This window comes from Betta splendens, chromosome 4 (genome assembly GCF_900634795.4).
Source record: "Betta splendens chromosome 4, fBetSpl5.4, whole genome shotgun sequence".
Taxonomy (NCBI): domain Eukaryota; kingdom Metazoa; phylum Chordata; class Actinopteri; order Anabantiformes; family Osphronemidae; genus Betta; species Betta splendens.
In genome coordinates this window covers 29,264,395-29,283,216 of record NC_040884.2, presented here as the reverse complement: position 1 = coordinate 29,283,216, position 18,822 = coordinate 29,264,395, and the positions used below count along the sequence as shown (strand labels likewise).

Below are 18,822 nucleotides of genomic sequence, written 5' to 3'. Positions count from 1 at the left end.
TGTTGGTATATCAACTGCTTTTACATGTTTGAAAGAATAAATAAATACATTTAAAAAAGACAATACTGACCGTATGTGTTTATTTATTACACAAGTTCCTCCTTATGACAATTTTATTGATTCTGGTTTGTTACACTTTGCTCTTGTGACAATGTCTCAGTGCATCTTTCAGCGCTGCCAGCACCATGTCCACATTAGCCCTGCTGCTGTTACATCCCATCAGTCCCACACGTAGCACCTGAAAAGACAAAACACATCTTAAATTTAAAACATGACTGCAAAAGGCAACACATTAGTGGACGGACACTGAAAGTAAATAGGTGTATAAACAAATAAAACCTTACCAAGCCAACTGATGGCCCTAGCCCTCCAGAGATCTCTAAGTTATGTGTTTTCATGATGTAGGTGGTGATCTCCTTCCAGTTATATCCACGAGGAGCAACAATAGTGGTAACTGTAGGCAGTCTCGCGCTCTGTAACAGCCGTTTTGGTTGCCATGGTTATGCTTGGTTACAATTTATTTATTACCAAACCCTTAAATAAACATCCAACTAACCTTTTCTTTTACAAACAGTTTGAGGCCCATTTTCTCCAGGCCATTATGGAAATACTCAGCCACGTTTTGGTGTCTTTCCCACGAATTCTCCAGACCCTTAGAGTGATGGACAAATCATGACAACTAATTATAATAATAAGACACTCACTGCCTTGCTCTGACAGATATATACTTCATAGTATACTATCTGAATAGTGACTATTTTCACTCCAGACTGATGCAGAATGAAAATATTGGAACACATCCCACCTCTTCAGCAAGAACAGACAGACTCTCCCTCAGAGAATAAAAGGCAGTGACTGGACCAGTGTGATGATATCTGAAGACAGGACATGGCGATGACTGAACAACAAACGGGATTTGGGCAAATATGTGTTAAACTGATCAACATGTAGCTGCAGTAAAGCGGCCCTACATTCTGGTTGGCTTTCCATCACAGCCCCAGTAGTTTGCAAGCCAACTCAAATCCAGGAAGAATGACACCGGCTTTGATTTTCGCTTGAATATTTTCTGGCTGTGGATATGTTTAAATTTTTATATGTGGTAATCTTCAAATATTTCCATACAGTTAGCAGATTACACATTTCTCACCATGCTCTCTCACTGAAGGAGATAGGAGCTGTACCCGGAGGAGCATTCAGAACCTTTTGAGAGCCTGTGTACAGGATGTCTATGCCTGTCGGTACAGATGGTCAAAAAAAAAAAAGAAATTGTGTCATTTCATCAGGTGATATAACACAGCATAAAGACATTACAGCATATTTGTCTTGTGTAGCACATGCTGCACCTTGCTTGTCCATGTATACAGGAGCTCCTCCTATAGAAGCCACGGAGTCCACGAGGAGCAGACAGTTATACCTGCAGACACCAAACATAACACAGCTGTCGTATGCTGACCTTTGACTGCGCATGGGGTCCCAATAGAACTGCAAGCGGTCCAACCTACCTGTGGCACAGATGCCCAATGTCATCCAAAGGATGCAAAACACCCGTGGAAGACTCTCCATGTGCAAGGAAGAACAGGACGGGCCTGTATGTTGACAAGGCCTATGACGAGATGAGAGAACGCTCACTAAAGCAGGATGTGACAGACATGAGGAACTGCTGGTGTCAGCACACACCTGCTCAATTTCTGAAGTCGTGAAGAAGCCACCAGGGGGCGCCACAATTCTATTTACTTTGGCCCCTGTTGGTTAAACACACATCCCACTTGTCATTTGTCCCAGTTTGTCTTCTCAGAAAATCAAACATGCATCGTCCCCCTTCGTACCGATCCGCTCAGCCATCTCTGCGGCGCGCTCGCCCCATATGCCGTTCACCGCAGTCAGCACGCTGTCCCCGGGCTCCACTGCATTGAAGATAGCACACTCCATGGCAGTGTGGCCGGTACCGCTCACAGCTAGAGTCATGTTGTTCTGAGTCTGGAACATGTACTGGATTCCACTTTTGATGTCACTCATTATCTGTAAATGTTCATAAAAATATTCAATGCTCCCATGCACATATTCTCAGGTTGCTTATATGCATAACTTAATAGCTGTTTACCTCAAATATTTCAGGGTGCATGTGTCCAATGACAGGTTTGGCCCCAGCCTCCAGGATGCGGGGTGGAACGTTGGAAGGTCCCGGTCCAAACATGTGGCGCTGAGGAACCGTCAGAGGCGTCTTCAGACGCTCTGGTGGAGTTACGGACAAAGACGACATATTTACAGTGACGCGAAAAGTGTAGTGCACCCCAAAAAGTGAGAAAGTAGATGAAGTAAAGCCTCAGCTGTGCAGTCTGCCTCTGTCTGACTAATCAGGTCCCAGCTTTTCTTCCTCTGTCACTTCATTCTCAGCACAGTGGGCTCAAACACCATGTCCCCAAATGTTAATGATTGACCTGCGAGTCTCCACAGTGTCCCAGTTTTAACTATTACACTGCTGCCCTGAATGTAGACAAGTTTTATAATTACAGGACATTTTCAGGATTCAGAATCTTCACTTTTATCTTTGTGTAGTGTGTGTTTATAGAAGTCACAGTTGGGTCTTCAGGCATATGACATATGCAGTTGATGTTTTGTTAACTTTATTAAAAAAACTATGATGGAGACATTAATTAATATTTATTCTGACTGCCTTGTAAAGTAATGATACATGTTATTTGTTAGTGATTTATTGCATATCAAGGAAACACTCAAGTTAAATAACTTAAATAACATGATTGATAGCACAGTTTTATTTAAATGTTTTAGTTTTTAACACAAAACAAGCAATGTGGCATCAAATAGATCCAAGTTGTCGAAGGTTGTTTTTCCAGCATCCTGCTTCACGGCTGGCTTGGGGTTTTCCGTTGAGAGATGAGGAGCTGCTTCCCCAGAGGCTCGGGGCAGAAGGAGCCGTCTCTGTACACCAGCCTTCCCCTGAGGATGGTGGCATTCACCACCCCTTGCAGTGTGAAGCCCAGGTAAGGTGTTAGCTGCACAAACACAGTCAGGTCAAGAGTCTGTGCTCACTCCAACACATTCAATGTGTTCATTCAATGTCTCTTGTGGATTTCACATACCTTGTTTTTATGATGTATGCCTCCCTCTTCAATCTGTAAAATATACCAACGGGTGAATACACGTGATTCCAAGCTGGACGATTAATGGTCTGGACATCCTCCACTAACCTGAAATTGCCTCTCCGGGTCCCATATGACCAGGTCAGCGTCATATCCGGGAGCGAGAGTCCCCTTCTGGTGGTCCAGACTGCACAGCCGGGCTGTTTTCTGGCTGAGAAGCCGGACAACATCAGAGAGCTCAAAGTCTCTCTTGCTGGCTGAACTCCAGAACAGAGGTAAACCTGCAGATTAACATAAAGAACATGCTTTATGGAGTTTTCCACATCTTCTTCCCTCCTGCTCAGGCAGTGTCATTATTCTACGTGTTGATGCACTACAACGTCCAGCATGTCAGCAGCCTCCTGGTGTCAGACTTTGACCTTTCCCTTCTCTGTGAGAACTGTAAATGATTGTTCTGTTCTCTGAGGTGGCCCTCAGCCTCACTCTGTTTGCCCCACAGTGAACTTTAGCCTGCACGGGTGATTGTGAAAAGGATTATAGCAGAGGGCAGAATGAAACAGGGAACAACTGATATTTGGGAAGGGATAAAATGGCTGTCAAGCTTCAGTTTGTTATCAGTCTATGCAGTAGTTACCAAACTGTAGTGAAGAAATCCCTCCCCAGGCCTGAGTGAAGTCTCCGCTGTCCAGTTTCTTCAGGTCGGGGGTGCAGGGCGAATGATCAGAAACCACCATGTCAATGTGTCCAGCTTTCAGCGCGGCCCATAGCTGCTTCTGTGTGGGGACAGTAAATCATATACTACTAATAAAAGGATTCTAACTCCATCAGGCTGTTGCTGATCTGTTTCTTTACCTGGTTGTTAGACCCTCTGATGGGGGGACAACACTTAAACTGTGTGGCTCCTGCAGGTATATGCTCTGCACACAGGTTGAGGTAGTGATGGGTAGTCTCCACCGTTAAAGGGGCTCCAGCCTGCCGGGCCTTCTGGATCAGTGTCAGTGCCTTTGCAGAAGACAAGTGAACTATGTGGCATCGCACCCTGCGGCAGAAAGAATCATCATATTGCAGCATCCATGCTACAAGCCCAGACATAGTGTCTGCTACCACACTGTAGTTCTCACTGGTATTGCAGGCAGAGTTCTATCACCGTACGAATTGCCTCCGTCTCCATGATATCTGGCCTGGACTGCAGGAAAGTGGTGTACTGGCATGGGTCTAATATGAAGAAGGGTCGGTTAGTCTCCGTCTTTGGGCAAAATAACAGCGTTATCACAAATAACTACAGAAACAGCATGAAGTTATTACCACCAGTCTCCTCAGTCGACTGCTGAACGTCTAACTCTGCATGAAACTGGAAGGGATGAACATACAGTAAAGGCGTTTCAGTTACAAGGAAATGCAGCCTTAAGATTCACTACGCTTCATGACAGGAATGCTGCGGGTCACCAGCAGGACGCTTCCAGTGCCCTGCAGCTGCTTCATGGCTGCGTGGAGGTCAGCGTCAGTCACATGGGGGAACTCCTCCACCCCACTGTGGATGAGGAAGCACTTGAAGCCGGCCACTCCAGCCTGGACCATGGGCCAAAGCTCTTGCTGCAGGGAGACATCTGTTGTTTGCCTTCTGCTTTGGTCTGGATGCAAACGTGTCGATTTGGTACAAGCTGCTTCACGGCACCTGATTGCCAGGAACGACACCTCCCCAGAAGGCCGTGTCCACGAAACACCTTCCTGCTGCCTCCCGCTGCTTTACATGAAAGTGACTGAGTGTGGTGGTTGGTGGGATGCTGTTTCTGTGGAAGGTTTCAATAATAAAAAGGAACAATAAATAAAATATCACTGCTGGCAACTTAAAAGCTCATTTTACTCAGTTGCCAACAGCCTTTAGTTTCCCAGTAGAATTGTGAGTAGAAATCTGTTTACGTTTTAACATTTGGCTGCATCCAAAGTGACTTCCAAGTGAGCGTGCTCCACATGTGATGTGACACAGAGACGCGGTGCATTGCTTGGTAGCACTAAATGGCAAAGATCTGAGTGAGGTGTATACGCAGCTGTGACGGTTGCTGCAGATTTGACCACTCTGGAGATGAACGGAACAGAGATCAACAGTTCCTGGAAGCCAGGACCGGAACCGGAACTTTAGACAGTCAAGGTTCCCCCATATTCCTGTGTTTTATTTCCATATATTGTCCATGTTCCACAAATCACACTAGACTGTCAGCCTTAGTAGCCTTCCTCATAATGTGTGTAATGGCTGTTCTGCTTGTTAAATTGCTAGTTTGATGTTTGCCCGAGAAGAACCTAAAATCATTTGTTTCTCAATGTTTACTCTGCAGCCAACGACCTGTGAGCAGAGCCCGACCAGGAGCACTGATTGATTTCGAGATAGGAAGGGTTCCAACTTACAAAGGCATGTCCACAATGGTTGTGACCCCTCCCGCTGCAGCCGCCCTGGTGGCGCTCCAGAAGCCCTCCCAGCCGGTGCGGCCCGGTTCGTTCACATGAACGTGGCAGTCCACGATGCCTGGCATCGCCACACTGTCCCCCACGTCGAGCACCTGCAATGGCAGCTGTCACCCATTCGTTCAAATGTGATCAATCAAGCAAGGACCAAAAGCAGTGATCAGTCAATGCATTTCTCATTTTGACTCCAACAGTTTTGCCTTTCACTGCGTGGGCAGTAAGTCAGCTTACCTCGCAGCCAACATCCTCTGACAGCGTGCTGTGCGGCAGTATTTGCTGGATTTTGCCATGCTTTATTATGATGAGAGCAGGACGCACTTCGTCTCCAATCACTACTCTCTTACTCCTCACAGCACCGATGTTTTTTCCGAGCTCCATGTCTGTTTGTGTTAATGAATATAATAAACCGTCCTCACTCACTGAACTTACATTATCTTGACAGTTCAGTGGCCTACAGCTGATGCTCCACCCCCTGCTGAGTTGTTGACTTAGGCCTTCCGTGTGCCCTGCTGGGTTTCTTATCAGCAGATCATGAACGGAGTGTAGTCCACAGGAAAGTCAGCAGATGCCACTGCCAGCATAGAAAATACATGGGCTTTAATCCTGATCCTGAGCATGCATTCATACAGAATTACAGAGGTTATTGCAGCTGCTTTCCTTCCTTTGGGTGATAAATTGACACATCTAGTGTCCCTGTGTTTTTTTTAATTTTTTTTATTTGAGGACTGAGAAATATTCTACAACAGGGGTGGGCATTCCTGGTCCTCGCGTTTTCCAACTCTCCTTGCCTCAGGTATTGCTAATCAACTTGATCAGGTGTGTTCAATCAATCAACAGGTGAAAACTAACTGACACGCCTGATGAAGGTGATCAGTGAGGGCTGGAAAACCAGCAAGGACACCAGGAATGCCCACCCCTGTCCTACAGCTTTGCCATGTCGCCCCCCCCCCCGTTACGCTGCCACTTCTGTCTGTGTGCAGGTTCAGGTCAGTGGTGTGCAAGTGCACTATTGTAACGCACCATTCTCCTGCAAATTGGTGCATCAACGATGTGTTTTTACACGTCGCCTTAAGTCACTCAAACAATAATCAGATGTCTGTGTATGTAAAATAGTTCTTTCCCTGTGAGGAAACAATGAATGGTGCCTTTAGATCAGACTCCTTTGCCCCAGTCACCACTAAAAGCAACTTCAATGTAAGAGCAGGCCCTGAGTCTAACCGGGCACAGCCGCGCATCCATTGGCTGACAGCTGGAGGGGGCGGGGCTAAGACGAGCGCGTGGGTGCGGACGGAGACTGAAGGATGGGAAACGAAGGGATGCAGCTTCGCCGCCTCAGGCATCTTCCCTCCATCCGCCCCGCGATGCGCTGTGCGTTATGACGCCATGCCGTTTGACGGGTGCTCTACGTGGGACTGGCAGCACGGCACAGCAGCCGGGGCCCTCGTTACGTAACGCGTCGGATGCGGCTGCACAGCTGAGATTAGCAGTGGGAACCGACTAAAGGCTGCTTTACCATCGAAGATCCCCGCGTTAGTTTCGCGACTGAGCGCAGAAATCCATCCTCAAAGAAATGCTGACGGTAAATCGCGGGAGCGCAGTGTAACCGACTCCGTGTGGGCATCGCCGGCCTAAGCCCGTGGTGCACAGACGTCTGGAGCCCGCGGAAGGTGCGCTGCTTCGCCTTCGCCCCGTGTTCGTCGGCCAGAGGCGCGTCTTCGTTCGCACTGTCTCGTCCATCAGTGGAAATAAACCAATGCGGGTTTGGTTTAGTCCAGAAACAGGATCACTTTTACTTCTCCATCGCACTGCTTCAATCCAGCAGCCTCCGAGCTGTGACATAAACAATGGCGGGTCCCGAGCAGCAGCAGCAGCAGCAGCAGGTGGAGGAGAAGGCAGAGCACATAGATGATGCTGAGATGGCCCTGCAAGGCATAAACATGCTGCTCAACAACGGATTCAAAGAGAGCGACGAGCTTTTCAGGAGATACAGGTACCGTTTTCTCTGTTGTCATGACATCATTTCCATAAGGCGAGTCAAACATTGGACACTGAACTACACAGAACAGGCAATACCTTTAATAGACTGGCCTCACATTGTCATAGAAACAGCTCCTCATGATGATCTAACATGTGATCCAAGCGTGTTTGGGACAGTTGTCACACTAACTTCAGTGATGCCAACTGAAGGCTACTGCAGTTGTAATTATTTTCTCCATCTTATTCTCTTTTAGGACCCAGAGCCCACTGATGAGCTTTGGGGCCAGTTTTGTCAGTTTCCTGGTGAGTTTCCTCTCAGCCCATAATAAAATCATAAAACAGTGATGATATATAACAAATAAGTGAATCATGTTGGTGCTGTAGGAAAGCTCAATAACTATAATCACACAGATCATAATCATAGCTCCTGAGGAAACCACGCAATATTAAGATGACCTATTCTGTCAAAGTGGGTGTATCATGTCGCCACCGGTATCCTTACCCTTACTTTTCGGTCCATTAACATAATGGATGCCTCTTCCGCTCAACAACAGCATTGCTCTTGCAGAGAAGCACATTACTAAAACACTGCATCCATCACTGATGAGAGAGCGAAAGAGAGAGAGATTTTTCACAGCATGGTCTCCAACACACACTTACACACTGTCCCCTCATGTCGTGCACCACAAAGCTGGAGATGATGTCATCCTGTATCCCCAGATGCTACACACTCCTAACGGCGTGGGGGGTTGGTGACATGTGACCTGCATAGCAACCACTCATGTGTGCACAGTCAATGTGAAATGCAAGGATTTGTGCTATCACTGTGCATGTGATCATTTCATCCTTGGTTCCTTCATGTTATGTTATATATTCAGTTGGGTTGTGTCTTTTTAAGGCCGAACGCACAACTACACAGATTTCACTGTGCTCCACCATTCACCGTTATCCAGAAAGAACCCTTTGTGTTCCACTGCTGTTAAAACTATTACGAAACAGTCCTTCACTGTTACAAGATCACACGCTTTAAAACATAGTACAACAAACACAGTATAATTATTAAATGTTGTCATTAATTGAAGATTTTCTGCTGCTCATTGCAGAATGCCATGATGACGTTTGAGGAGGAAAAGATGCAGATGGCCTGCGATGACCTGAGGACCACTGAGAAACTGTGCGAGAGCGACAGCGTCGGCATGATAGAGACAATCAGGAACAAGATCAAGAAGAGCGTAAGTGCACAGTGTTAGGACAGGACACAGTCCAGGTAATGCATTTGGTATCAGGCCTAGCCCACACAAGGATTTAACAGTATTTTTGTGAAATGCAATGAAAAACGTAGGGTCTAGCATCTCTGGGCTTCTCAGGAAACTCATTGTAGGGTAGGTTTATGTGTGTATACTACGTAATGAGTGTGTGTGATTCTGTTACAGATGGACTCCCAGAGGTCAGGTGTTGTTGTTGTTGACCGCCTTCAGAGACAAATTATTGTTGCTGACTGTCAAGTGTACCTTGCCGTGCTCTCATTTGTCAAACAAGAACTTTCAGGTAAATTGATTTAAACTCACAAGTTAACCAATATAATCTAAACATACAGTGTGGCTCTCATTGACAGCAGAATGAAGAGTGTGAGTAGCAGACATGATGGAATTATCATATACATCATCATCACATATCATATACTTACAAAGCTTAGTATATGAGAAATAATAAAATGTGCAAAAGAGGACGCGAGTGAGAATATTACATTTATTTAGTCCTTATGTCATAGTAAATGGATGAAGCAATTGGTGTTAAAGATATTTTCATCTTGTGTATTTAAAAAAATCATTAGATTATTTATTTATGCATTTATGTTAATTAACAAAGTACATGAAATATTCATAAATCAATTTAGTAGGACATGTTGTTTCCGCTGACAGCATATATCAAAGGAGGCTGGATTCTCCGTAAGGCATGGAAAATGTACAACAAGTGCCACAGTGACATCAGCCAGCTGCAGGAGGCCTGTCAGCGGAGGTCCTCTGTCAGCCAGGACTCCCTCTCCGCTGACAACGCCAACCACAACGCTCCGGTGGAGAACAGCGTGACCATGGAGGCGCTGGGCCGACTGAAGGGCTCCGTCAGCTTCGGCTATGGCCTCTTCCATCTCTGCATCTCCATGGTACCGCCTCACCTGCTCAAAATTATTAACCTGCTGGGCTTCCCGGGCGACCGACTGCAGGGCCTGTCCTCCCTCATGTATGCAAGCGAGAGCAAGGACATGAAGGCACCACTAGCTACGTGAGTATGCCTGGAGCATAGTTCATATTATGGTGGTAAATTATTTCAGAATTAATGCTGCAATAATCAAAATACGGTTTAATCTGAAAAGGCCCCCTCAGCATCTCAATGCTCTTGAGCTCAGTGTTGTTTTCTGCTCCATAACTCTGAGGCTGCATTGTCTGCCCAGCACCAGATGGCACACAAAATTAGCCACAAAATTGGCGAACACAGCTGAGGCTGAAATAAAAGGGAACTGTCCATAATGTACTATTCTGATGGGTGTGTACCGTCATTTTTATGCTGTCATTAGTTTCAACTTATAAAATGATCATCTGTCAACACCTTGCTGCACCTCACTGAGCTGTAAGAGGCCAAAGTGTATATTTATCATCTTTTCATTGTTGGTTTATTGATGAGAAATGGTGATATTACCACTCATCACTCACTGTTACTTAACAACGTAACAACTGTAATGTATTACACAAATTTAAATAGAACTACATTTTATCTTCACCCTGCTTTATCCGGAAAAATAATAATAATTTAATAATAAGCTAATTTTGATCATGTATATAGAGTGTTATCTCTAAGAACGCTTTGAGATAGCCTATATGAAAATGTGTATTTTACATATATTATATATTATATGTTACTAAATAAAATAATGTAATATAGACAAAATGGTCTCACAAAGTTCCCCCTAGGGATTTTAATGGGTTTTGCAAAGCAGTGGACAACAGACAGACTCACTGTTTTATAAGTTACTTAGCAGGAGGTGAGTTTCCACAAAATGCTCTTAGGCATGAAAATTTGAACAATAGTCAATACAAACCTCTTAAATCACAAATTAACCTAAATTGTCCCAATCTGAAACAAATGTGTTGCTGCCTTGCACAGGTTGGCCCTCTTGTGGTACCACACTGTAGTGCTACCTTTCTTTGCTCTCGATGGCTCTGACACACACGCGGGGCTAATGGAGGCCAAAGCAATTCTGCAGAGAAAGTCCGTGGTTTACCCCAATTCATCTCTCTTCATGTTCTTTAAAGGACGTGTCCAGAGGCTGGAGGTATGTAGACTGAACGTTCATAGTCCTGTACATCTTCCATCGGTCGCTTTAGCAGCTTCCGTTCTCACATACTTTTTGCATGACCTCACTAACATGTGATCCGCCATGTAATTCAGCACATGCATGGGGTGTATGTCCAACACAAGTACTGTTACCTGTCGGGGTGTGTGCTCTCTCCTCTGTCCTCAGTGCCACATCAACAGTGCTTTGGCCTGTTTCCATGATGCATTAGAGCTTGCATCAGACCAAAGAGAGATCCAGCATGTGTGTCTCTATGAGATTGGTACGTGTTTTCTCATCAGGTTGGTTGTGACACACAGGCACTGGGAGCTGTCCTTCCAGAGATTTACTGTATCTGTGTGTTTGTTTTTTACCAGGTTGGTGTAGCATGATTGAGATGAATTTTGAAGATGCGTACAGGTCGTTTGAAAGGCTGAAGAATGAGTCACGCTGGTCACAGTGCTACTACGCCTACTTGACCGGAGGTGAGCTTGACAGCAAAGGCTCACAACAGTGGACAGATCTTTAGAGGTGTTCTACCTAATGGGAATGGCTTTGTGCTCTTCAGTGTGTCAGGGCGCTTCAGGTGACCTAGATGGGGCCAGTGGAGTTTTCAAAGATGTGCAGAAGCTGTTTAAGAGAAAAAACAACCAGATAGAACAGTTTGCTGTCAGAAGGGTGAGTCTAGCTGCAATTTGTGCTCTGTTTTCCTATTTCCGGGTACTGAGTAATTTCTTCTCGTCTTTTCTATACAGGCTGAAAGACTGAGAAAGATCTCACCCACCAGAGAGCTATGCATCCTTGGTGTGATCGAAGTGCTGTATCTATGGAAAGCTCTTCCAAACTGCTCCTCATCTAAACTACAGATAATGAATCAGGGTTAGTCTGAAGGACATGATTCATCCCAGCATGGCCACTTAAGCCTCAAAATCTCATTTTTTCCTGTGTCTGCTCAGTGTTACAGAGTTTAGATGAAGCTTCGTGCAGAGGCCTGAAACACCTCCTTCTCGGTGCCATTCACAAATGTCACGGAAATATGAGAGACGCTATTCAGGTAGACGTCCACGCTGAGCCCCGAATGTCTCTGCACACGACCTACACCTGTAACGCTACTGCTCACTTTGCTCGTTGTCTCCCTTTTGTGATGTCAGTCGTTCCAGCTGGCCGCCAGAGACGAGTACGGACGACAGATCAACTCATACGTTCAGCCATACGCCGTCTACGAGCTGGGATGCATACTGCTGGCAAAACCAGAGGTCAGTTTGAACCGTAAAGCATAAAGGGTTGCCTCAGGAAGCAAAGGGGAGTTTGGATTTGAAGAGATTTCAATGTGTGTTTTGCTTTTACTTCAATCTAGACAGTGGGAAAGGGAAGGTCGTTTCTACTTCAAGCAAAGGTAACTGTCATCATTTAATTAATTATTTATTTTAACATTTGACTTTAAATACATGTCGAGTCTCATCATGCCCTATTTTTAGGAGGATTTTACAGGCTACGACTTTGAGAACAGGCTTCATGTCCGCATTCACTCAGCCCTGGCCTCGTTGAAGGAAGTAGTGCCTCAGTGACTCCGCAAAGAAGCTCCAGTGGCTCCAGCTATGCTAATGGCTTTTTACACAATGTTTCAAGGCTGTCAGTCTAAGTATTCAGCATTCTAGTGATGAGCCCATGTTCTTTATTTTTTAAAGGATTTGGAGAAATACACTTGTTTGTTAGCTCACGCAGGCTGAAAAGAGACCATTCAGGACAGAAATGGTTACAGTGTGTGCACTAGCTTAGCACAAATACTGAAAGCAGAAGCTAATGTGGCTAGCATGTTAAAACCGTTGCTAAAATGTCAAAGCTGTCACATCATTGCAGACCTTTTGTTGCAGCAAACTAGTTTAATAATAACTATATAGATGTTTTGTTAATGTTCAAGCCCTTGGCGCCAACTAGATGGTTTATTTTTGTTTGTTTGTTTGTTTGTTTGTTTGTTTCTGTGTTAGCCATTTCCCCTTACTGCCAGTCTACCGTATGTGCTAAGCTATGCTAAATACATCCCCAGGCTATTTCTGATCTCAATGTGCAGATATTAAACTGCTATTAAAACTCTAATCAGCACAACAAAAAAATATATTTCTTCAAATCTCTAAATGGTTCTTTTACACATTTTCTGCAAAGAAATGTATTAGCTAGCTAGTATCAATCTTTGTCATTACCTTACCGTGTATTTTTGTTAGCCTCAACCCTCAAATGAGCAATTCAACACATAAAAACAATCTCGTAATGAGACTATGTTTCATACTTTTGCAAATTTACAGTGAGTAATAACACACACACATTACAGTGCTTTACATTATTTAAAATATGCAGATGACACTTGTACAACTTACACAAATAGTGAAATAGTTTTAATAATGACAGTTCATAAAAACAGATCACAACTGATTCTAGACTTCACAATTAGAGCTTTGTTTTACGGAATCTGCTTGTCGGTTTGCAAAATACCCATTTCGATTCTTTTCATACCCAATGGGAATGAAACGATAAGCTAACTAGCCTCAGTATCACAGGTATATTACAATAAAACGATATAAATACCATATAAATGTAAAAGAAATCCTTAGTCACTTAAAAACACACATTTTAACTGCTAGGAAACTGTGTTTAGTCACACTGAAGTAGTCAGACATCAAACCTTTATAGTAAAATGAGAAATTGCTGCACTTCACAATGCCCCAATCCTTATATGACAACATAGGGCATCCTGTGCACTATGCATGGTATGGCAGGGTAACTCTGGCTTTACTGAAGTCAAACCTCTATGTCCATCCCTACAAATACATCACACTATCGTAATACAGTACACTCAGTGCTGTAATGTTGCCATTAAAGGTGCTGCTAAATGTCAGCCTAATAATCTTCAATTACCAGTGACTTATTTTAATGGTGTTTTAGTGATATATGCTTTTGATTTATTGCAATATAGTGGCAAGTTAATTTATTACAAAAACAAGTTGTACTTTTTCAGTATTTGAGTTAAAAGTCTGCAAATCCTCTAATGGCCAGCAACCTAGAAGGCAGTGTTACTGATTTACATCTGGATTTAAAACAATGTGAACTTGAAAGAGATAAGTAATATTATTTCTAAGTAATAAGGAATTTTAACAGCGTTTCTTAATTATTCCAAGCAGGGTATAGCCTTCTGGGTCACGGTCATCTAAGCAATAGAAGCAAGAGAACACATTCATTCACAAAGGCTTTCAACAACAACAACTGTGTTTGCACCCCATGTGGAAACTGTGGGCAGATTTGTTTTGCTTACACTGACTTGTCATCCCGTTACTGTGATGGATGTAAAGTGTGGTAAGTGTTGAGGTGACCACAGTGCAAGTGGTCAGTGCAGTGCAAGTGATGTAATGATGAAATGTCAGTAAGATGTTGCTTAGAAACTGTAACAAACGCTCCCGTCACTGAGACTTTTTTTTGTCATAAGACTTGATTAAAATTGAGGTTAAATGTCAGGATAATGGTGTAATGTGTCATTGAAAACTACAATAAACTGTTCTTCATTAATCAAATAACAAGTGATTTTCTTCTGCCTTCAGCTCTTTTATGTTTACATTTCATTTTGTACAGTTGATGTTTTGTGTGTACACACAATCGGCTTCTGCTCTTCCAAACATGTGCTAAAATAGTCCTATAAGTGTCAGATAATTAAAATATCCTCTTATGACAAGCTTTGTTGTTTACAAGTGATTGTTCAGCATTCAGTGAGAGACAAAGAATAAGATCTAGCAAGAGCATTACCACGTGGGAAAGTGCAGGTTAACGTCTATTCAGTGAGAAAAAAGGACTCACAAGTGGCCCTCAAACAGTTTTAATTTATCCTTTTTTGCCATCAGAACAGCTTTCCAACGTAATTTCTTTGAAAATGACTATTTATAGTTTTAATTATATATATATATATTTATTATATATTTAATATGTAATATTAAATATATGTAATATATTTAAATACTTTTGCCTAATAGCTTATCCAAAATGTAACATGAGAAAAGCTGGAATCAGCAGATGAACTTCATATTTATGGTATTAATGTCATCGTCTGCTGTTTTCATGTGACTAAACTCTTTTTTTCCCACATGCTCACCATGATAGACTTTTTAAGAAAACATGTCTGTCACACTGGGCTCAAGGCAACAACTCACTCAAGCCATAAATTATTCAGGCTCCTGTGCCACTGAATTTAGACATGGCAGAACAGAGCTGAAGGGCTGGGCAAGAACAATGCCACAGGCTCCGTTTCCATCTTCCTGTACTGGTGCTAAACAGTAGTGCTAGTGGTGACATTTTCTGTTAGCTCATGTATGACGCTGAACCTTTGGCTTGGCCCACTTTACGTGTAAGTGTATTCATGGCTACTTCAACTGGTATGTGTTTTATGGTGATTCATGGGAGATGACATCATCTTTTTTTGTCCGCTGTGATTCGGACTGATTACATTTTTGTCGATGTGATACTGGAAGGCTGGCTGGTACTTTAAGCTGTATATTCTTTAAGCAAGTGGGTTATGCCTTGAAATCGTAATGCAGATTAATTAAATAAAGCAATTGCATCTGACTGAAGTGGAGGAGACAGAGAGGTCCCAGGAGAGATGTAACACATGAAGGAAATGTGTCCATCGGAGCGAGAGAGCTGTAGGAATGGTAGGACTGTGCAAAGAGCAAGGTCATGAAACACAATTGCATTGTGTTTCACTCAGCCTGAAACCTGAGTAGCCAACGCATCCTACCACTGAATAAAGAGTTCCTGTTCACTGCCCTTTGTTGCTCCTATGCTTCATGTGCAATTGACTTTGTATTTTATCATAGGAGCCTGGCACAAATTCTTATAAACCCATTTATATTATGCATAAAGTACTGTATACATCAATAGAAAATAGAGAGTTGGTTAACTGATACATTAGGGCTGTAGAATGCAACCGCCAAGCCAAGCTATTCAGATTCCAGGCCATAATGTAATAAAATTTTATTTATAACACTGTTTACATTAAGACTGATGGCACTGAAAAGAAGATGTATCGATCTTCTAGCAGAAACTTGCAGCCACCAAACCATTACTGTCCTGCAAAATGTGGGTCACGTCCCTTGGACAAGGACACATGGTCATTACTAGACTTCATCCTGTCATCTCTGCAATTAGCTTAATGAGCCTTATAAATCTGCAGGCACTGTATTTTATCTGGTCTGGTCACAGTCAGTAAAACGCTTCTGAATGGAAAATCTTGTTCATTACATAAATATTTCTCAGCAGATGACGCATGACAGTTATAAAATATTATACTCTAATATTATACACCAATAACAGTGCATTTAATGAAACCTTTTTAACAAAAAGCACTTGGTGTACCATTGATTATACCAGACCTTTTCATGGTGCTGATATGCACACAAGCTGTGGTCCACAATGACAATTTATAGAAGTGACAAAATGAATGAAAATACTAATAATAAAAATATGCAAATTAATATGTGCTAGTCAAGAGGAGACATTTTTAACATTAAGTTGCATAACCCACTATAAAAATGTGTCAAACAAGTGGCACAATCCACATTTTCACACATCACAGTGTCTATACTTTTTAACGCAAACCTCCTCAAAAAGACACATTTTGCCAAAGCAACCCACTTGTGTTAATCAAACATGCACACTGAACCGTGATCCGCAGGGAGAGAACCTGATGTTAGAGACTGTATTGTGTGGAGCAGACGCTTGCCTTGTACTATTCTTTTACTTAGACGCCTCTGGTTTGATCTAATACACTTTATTCACCATAAATGCTTAATTTCTATTCATTTTTTTATTGTTCACTGCATTCAGAACAATACTGTAGTTAAATTGCACTGCTTTATAGTGTGGGAAAAAATAATTTGAATTTTAATTTTTGAAAAAAGCCTAAATGACGCTTTTCAGCATCTTTTATATAAGGTGCTCCTGAAGGATCCGGCTCTAGCCCCGCCCTCTTCCTCCTCCCCGCCCCTCCTCCTTCCCTCGCTACTGCATTGATGCTGTTACCTCCCTCGGCGGTGATGTCACCAGCTCAGTGGAGCTCGAGCATCCCTGTCAGAGACAGGGAGACAACAGAGCCATTTTGACCGCTTCCGAGCTTGGAAACCAAAAGCGGCCGCCTTCCTTCCTCGGTCTTCGGCGAGGCGCGGCCGGAGGGCGGTGTGTGTCCACAAGACGCCGTCGGCGGTGACCTCCAGCCTGGCTGCTTGAATGGAGAGAGGCTGCTAGCAGGGGCAGAGCCAGACTTGGAGACCAGCGGAGGCGGAGGCAGCTGCGGAGCTGGATAATAAAACAGGCTAGCACCACTAAGGCGGCTCGGAGCCGGGATCAGGACGTTACTGCCACCGAAGAAGTAGGTTGACCTGTCTATTTTACGCCGCAGCGCCGTTAATGCAGCTTTAATGTCAAGGTCTTTATTTACTCAGTGTTAAATCTCCAGGGAGGTGATGGGCGTAGGGTGCGGCCATTGAAGAGCCCGTCATTGTCGGAAAGCGACCAGGGCCTATAATTATGTTAGGTTGTAGATGCAGAATGACAGAATTCTAATTCTCCTAATTGTCACAGTACAGAAAGACGTCAATTAATGCTGCTTCACCGGGCGCAAGGTAGACGTTGGCTGGAATAACAGCTTTCAACGTAGACATGTTGTGTATTCAGTGACGCAAGAAATAATTAGCAGAAAGTAACTATAGCGGCTATTATCAGTTTTAACCTCAAACATGTGAGGAGTTTAACAAAGGTTTTGCTGAAGGTGTATGACTTCACTGTACTGTGAAAGGAAAGCTAAGGACCCAAACAACAGTGGGCGCTAAATAGTGTAATAAATGGGGTAGATTTGTAATTAACCGTTTTCCTGCTGAGTAACCGTAGTAAATTAAATTAGCCTTTGTCACCGGAAAATGGTGGCGACAAGGAGGCTGCATCATCAGCTGACTCGTCTGAGCCATTGTGATCATGAATGGTAATAAAAATTATTTAAGTATGGTTATTTTGTAACTGTGTAGTCTCATGAATCACCTCTTTTCAGATGTCAGAGCAGCGCTGAAGTGGATTAAAGATCTCGTGTGTTCATACAGTGTATAACACAGATCCACCTTAAAAACCAACCTGATTCTGCTCTTGTAACATCATTACCTGCAGACGAGGCCAGAGAATGTGTTGAGGTGTCAACCGTGGGTGTTGTAGCGGGAGCAGGGTGACACAGCAAATTCATAATACTTGATGACAATGACGGTCATCGAAATCACAGTCAGTTAATGCAGTCCATACTTTGGATAATAACACTAAATCAGACATTACTCTAAGTCCTGTGCATCAGTTAAGTACATTTTTAACAAACAAAACTAAACATGACCCATTATAGATATGGATTAAAAGCTAATAACTGTCAAGTCAGTATTAAAGTGTATTGATGGAGGCATTCACATACTGTAATTTGATCAACTCACATGATGACTCATGGTTGCTCTTAATATACCCACAGTGCCACCACAACGCACACACACACACACACACACACACACACACACACACACACACACACACACACAGAGTCAATTATTTTGATATTTTGTATTTTTGAAAAGCCGCAATGAAACCGAGCTGCTAAATTGAGCCCATCCCTGGAATTGTGACTGGTTTCAGTGCCATTGTCACTCAGACACTGACCTGACATTTAGCTGTTGCTGCACTTCTTTTGTTACTGCTGGGTTTATTAGCTATCTCTTTTGGCTATAGCTGACCACGCACAGCCTTTTCATGGCCCTGCCCTCTTGTATTGTGCTGTTCAAATGAGCCATGAGGTGTAATATTCTGTTTTTACATTTTTTAAACGACATCTAAAAATTCTGCTTCGGTTTTGTAACATAAAGTGTCACAATAAAAGGTGGCCTGTTGTAG

At 43.3% G+C, this 18,822-nt stretch overlaps 4 protein-coding genes across 30 annotated transcripts in view; 2 read left to right on the top strand and 2 right to left on the bottom strand.

The window, feature by feature from the left end:
• Positions 1–49: 49 nt before the first annotated feature.
• Positions 50–2,396, bottom strand: agxta (alanine--glyoxylate and serine--pyruvate aminotransferase a). Its single transcript, XM_029147461.3, has 11 exons — positions 2,102–2,396; positions 1,827–2,019; positions 1,678–1,742; positions 1,503–1,603; positions 1,344–1,414; positions 1,148–1,232; positions 972–1,070; positions 806–875; positions 557–652; positions 345–473; positions 50–238 (listed from the first exon to the last, which is right to left on the bottom strand). The coding sequence occupies exons 1-11, from the start codon at positions 2,258–2,260 to the stop codon at positions 131–133; spliced, it is 1,176 nt and encodes a 391-aa protein (XP_029003294.1). The 5' UTR covers positions 2,261–2,396; the 3' UTR covers positions 50–130.
• Positions 2,397–2,695: 299 nt separating this feature from the next.
• Positions 2,696–6,825, bottom strand: zgc:103559. 2 transcript variants are annotated; one of them, XM_029148051.2, is made up of 11 exons: positions 5,793–6,825; positions 5,505–5,668; positions 4,777–4,891; positions 4,548–4,694; positions 4,407–4,452; positions 4,223–4,316; positions 3,954–4,140; positions 3,736–3,874; positions 3,210–3,382; positions 3,102–3,134; positions 2,696–3,014 (listed from the first exon to the last, which is right to left on the bottom strand). In XM_029148051.2, the coding sequence occupies exons 1-11, from the start codon at positions 5,937–5,939 to the stop codon at positions 2,865–2,867; spliced, it is 1,395 nt and encodes a 464-aa protein (XP_029003884.1). In that variant the 5' UTR covers positions 5,940–6,825; the 3' UTR covers positions 2,696–2,864. The 2 variants fall into 2 exon arrangements, with proteins under 2 accessions (XP_029003884.1, XP_029003885.1); XM_029148052.2 differs by having other exon boundaries at positions 5,505–5,656.
• Positions 6,826–6,888: 63 nt separating this feature from the next.
• On the top strand, positions 6,889–14,446 carry LOC114854023 (tetratricopeptide repeat protein 39C). Its single transcript, XM_029148049.3, has 14 exons — positions 6,889–7,551; positions 7,793–7,841; positions 8,642–8,770; positions 8,972–9,086; positions 9,461–9,821; positions 10,701–10,869; positions 11,059–11,152; positions 11,247–11,354; positions 11,438–11,547; positions 11,625–11,748; positions 11,826–11,923; positions 12,021–12,125; positions 12,227–12,265; positions 12,348–14,446. Exons 1-14 carry the CDS (start codon positions 7,406–7,408, stop codon positions 12,435–12,437), a joined length of 1,737 nt encoding a protein of 578 aa, XP_029003882.1. The 5' UTR covers positions 6,889–7,405; the 3' UTR covers positions 12,438–14,446.
• A 2,490-nt stretch (positions 14,447–16,936) lies between these two features.
• kif1aa (kinesin family member 1Aa) overlaps positions 16,937–18,822 on the top strand; it is a 31,619-nt gene continuing 29,733 nt past the window's right edge. For 14 of the 26 annotated variants that reach the window (XM_029146465.3, XM_029146463.3, XM_029146462.3 and 11 more), the window contains exon 1: positions 16,937–17,275. The gene's annotated coding sequence lies outside the window, so the exon portion shown is untranslated. The remainder of the gene's footprint in view (positions 17,276–18,822) is intronic. The other 12 variants (XM_029146474.3, XM_029146478.3, XM_041070288.2 and 9 more) reach the window with 1 other exon arrangement.

Coding starts and splice junctions, on each gene's coding strand:
- agxta (XM_029147461.3), bottom strand. CDS start 2,260: ATGTCGTCTTTGTCCGTAACTCCACCAGAGCGTCTGAAGACGCCTCTG. Junction 2,020..2,101: donor TGCACCCTGAAATATTTGAG/GTAAACAGCTAT, acceptor GAACATTTACAG/ATAATGAGTGACATCAAAAG. Junction 1,071..1,147: donor TCCTTCAGTGAGAGAGCATG/GTGAGAAATGTG, acceptor ACATATCCACAG/CCAGAAAATATTCAAGCGAA.
- zgc:103559 (XM_029148051.2), bottom strand. CDS start 5,939: ATGGAGCTCGGAAAAAACATCGGTGCTGTGAGGAGTAAGAGAGTAGTG. Junction 4,317..4,406: donor GTCGACTGAGGAGACTGGTG/GTAATAACTTCA, acceptor TCTTCATATTAG/ACCCATGCCAGTACACCACT. Junction 3,875..3,953: donor TCAGAGGGTCTAACAACCAG/GTAAAGAAACAG, acceptor GTCCCCACACAG/AAGCAGCTATGGGCCGCGCT.
- LOC114854023 (XM_029148049.3), top strand. CDS start 7,406: ATGGCGGGTCCCGAGCAGCAGCAGCAGCAGCAGCAGGTGGAGGAGAAG. Junction 11,153..11,246: donor TGTGTGTCTCTATGAGATTG/GTACGTGTTTTC, acceptor GTTTTTTACCAG/GTTGGTGTAGCATGATTGAG. Junction 11,355..11,437: donor CTACGCCTACTTGACCGGAG/GTGAGCTTGACA, acceptor TGTGCTCTTCAG/TGTGTCAGGGCGCTTCAGGT.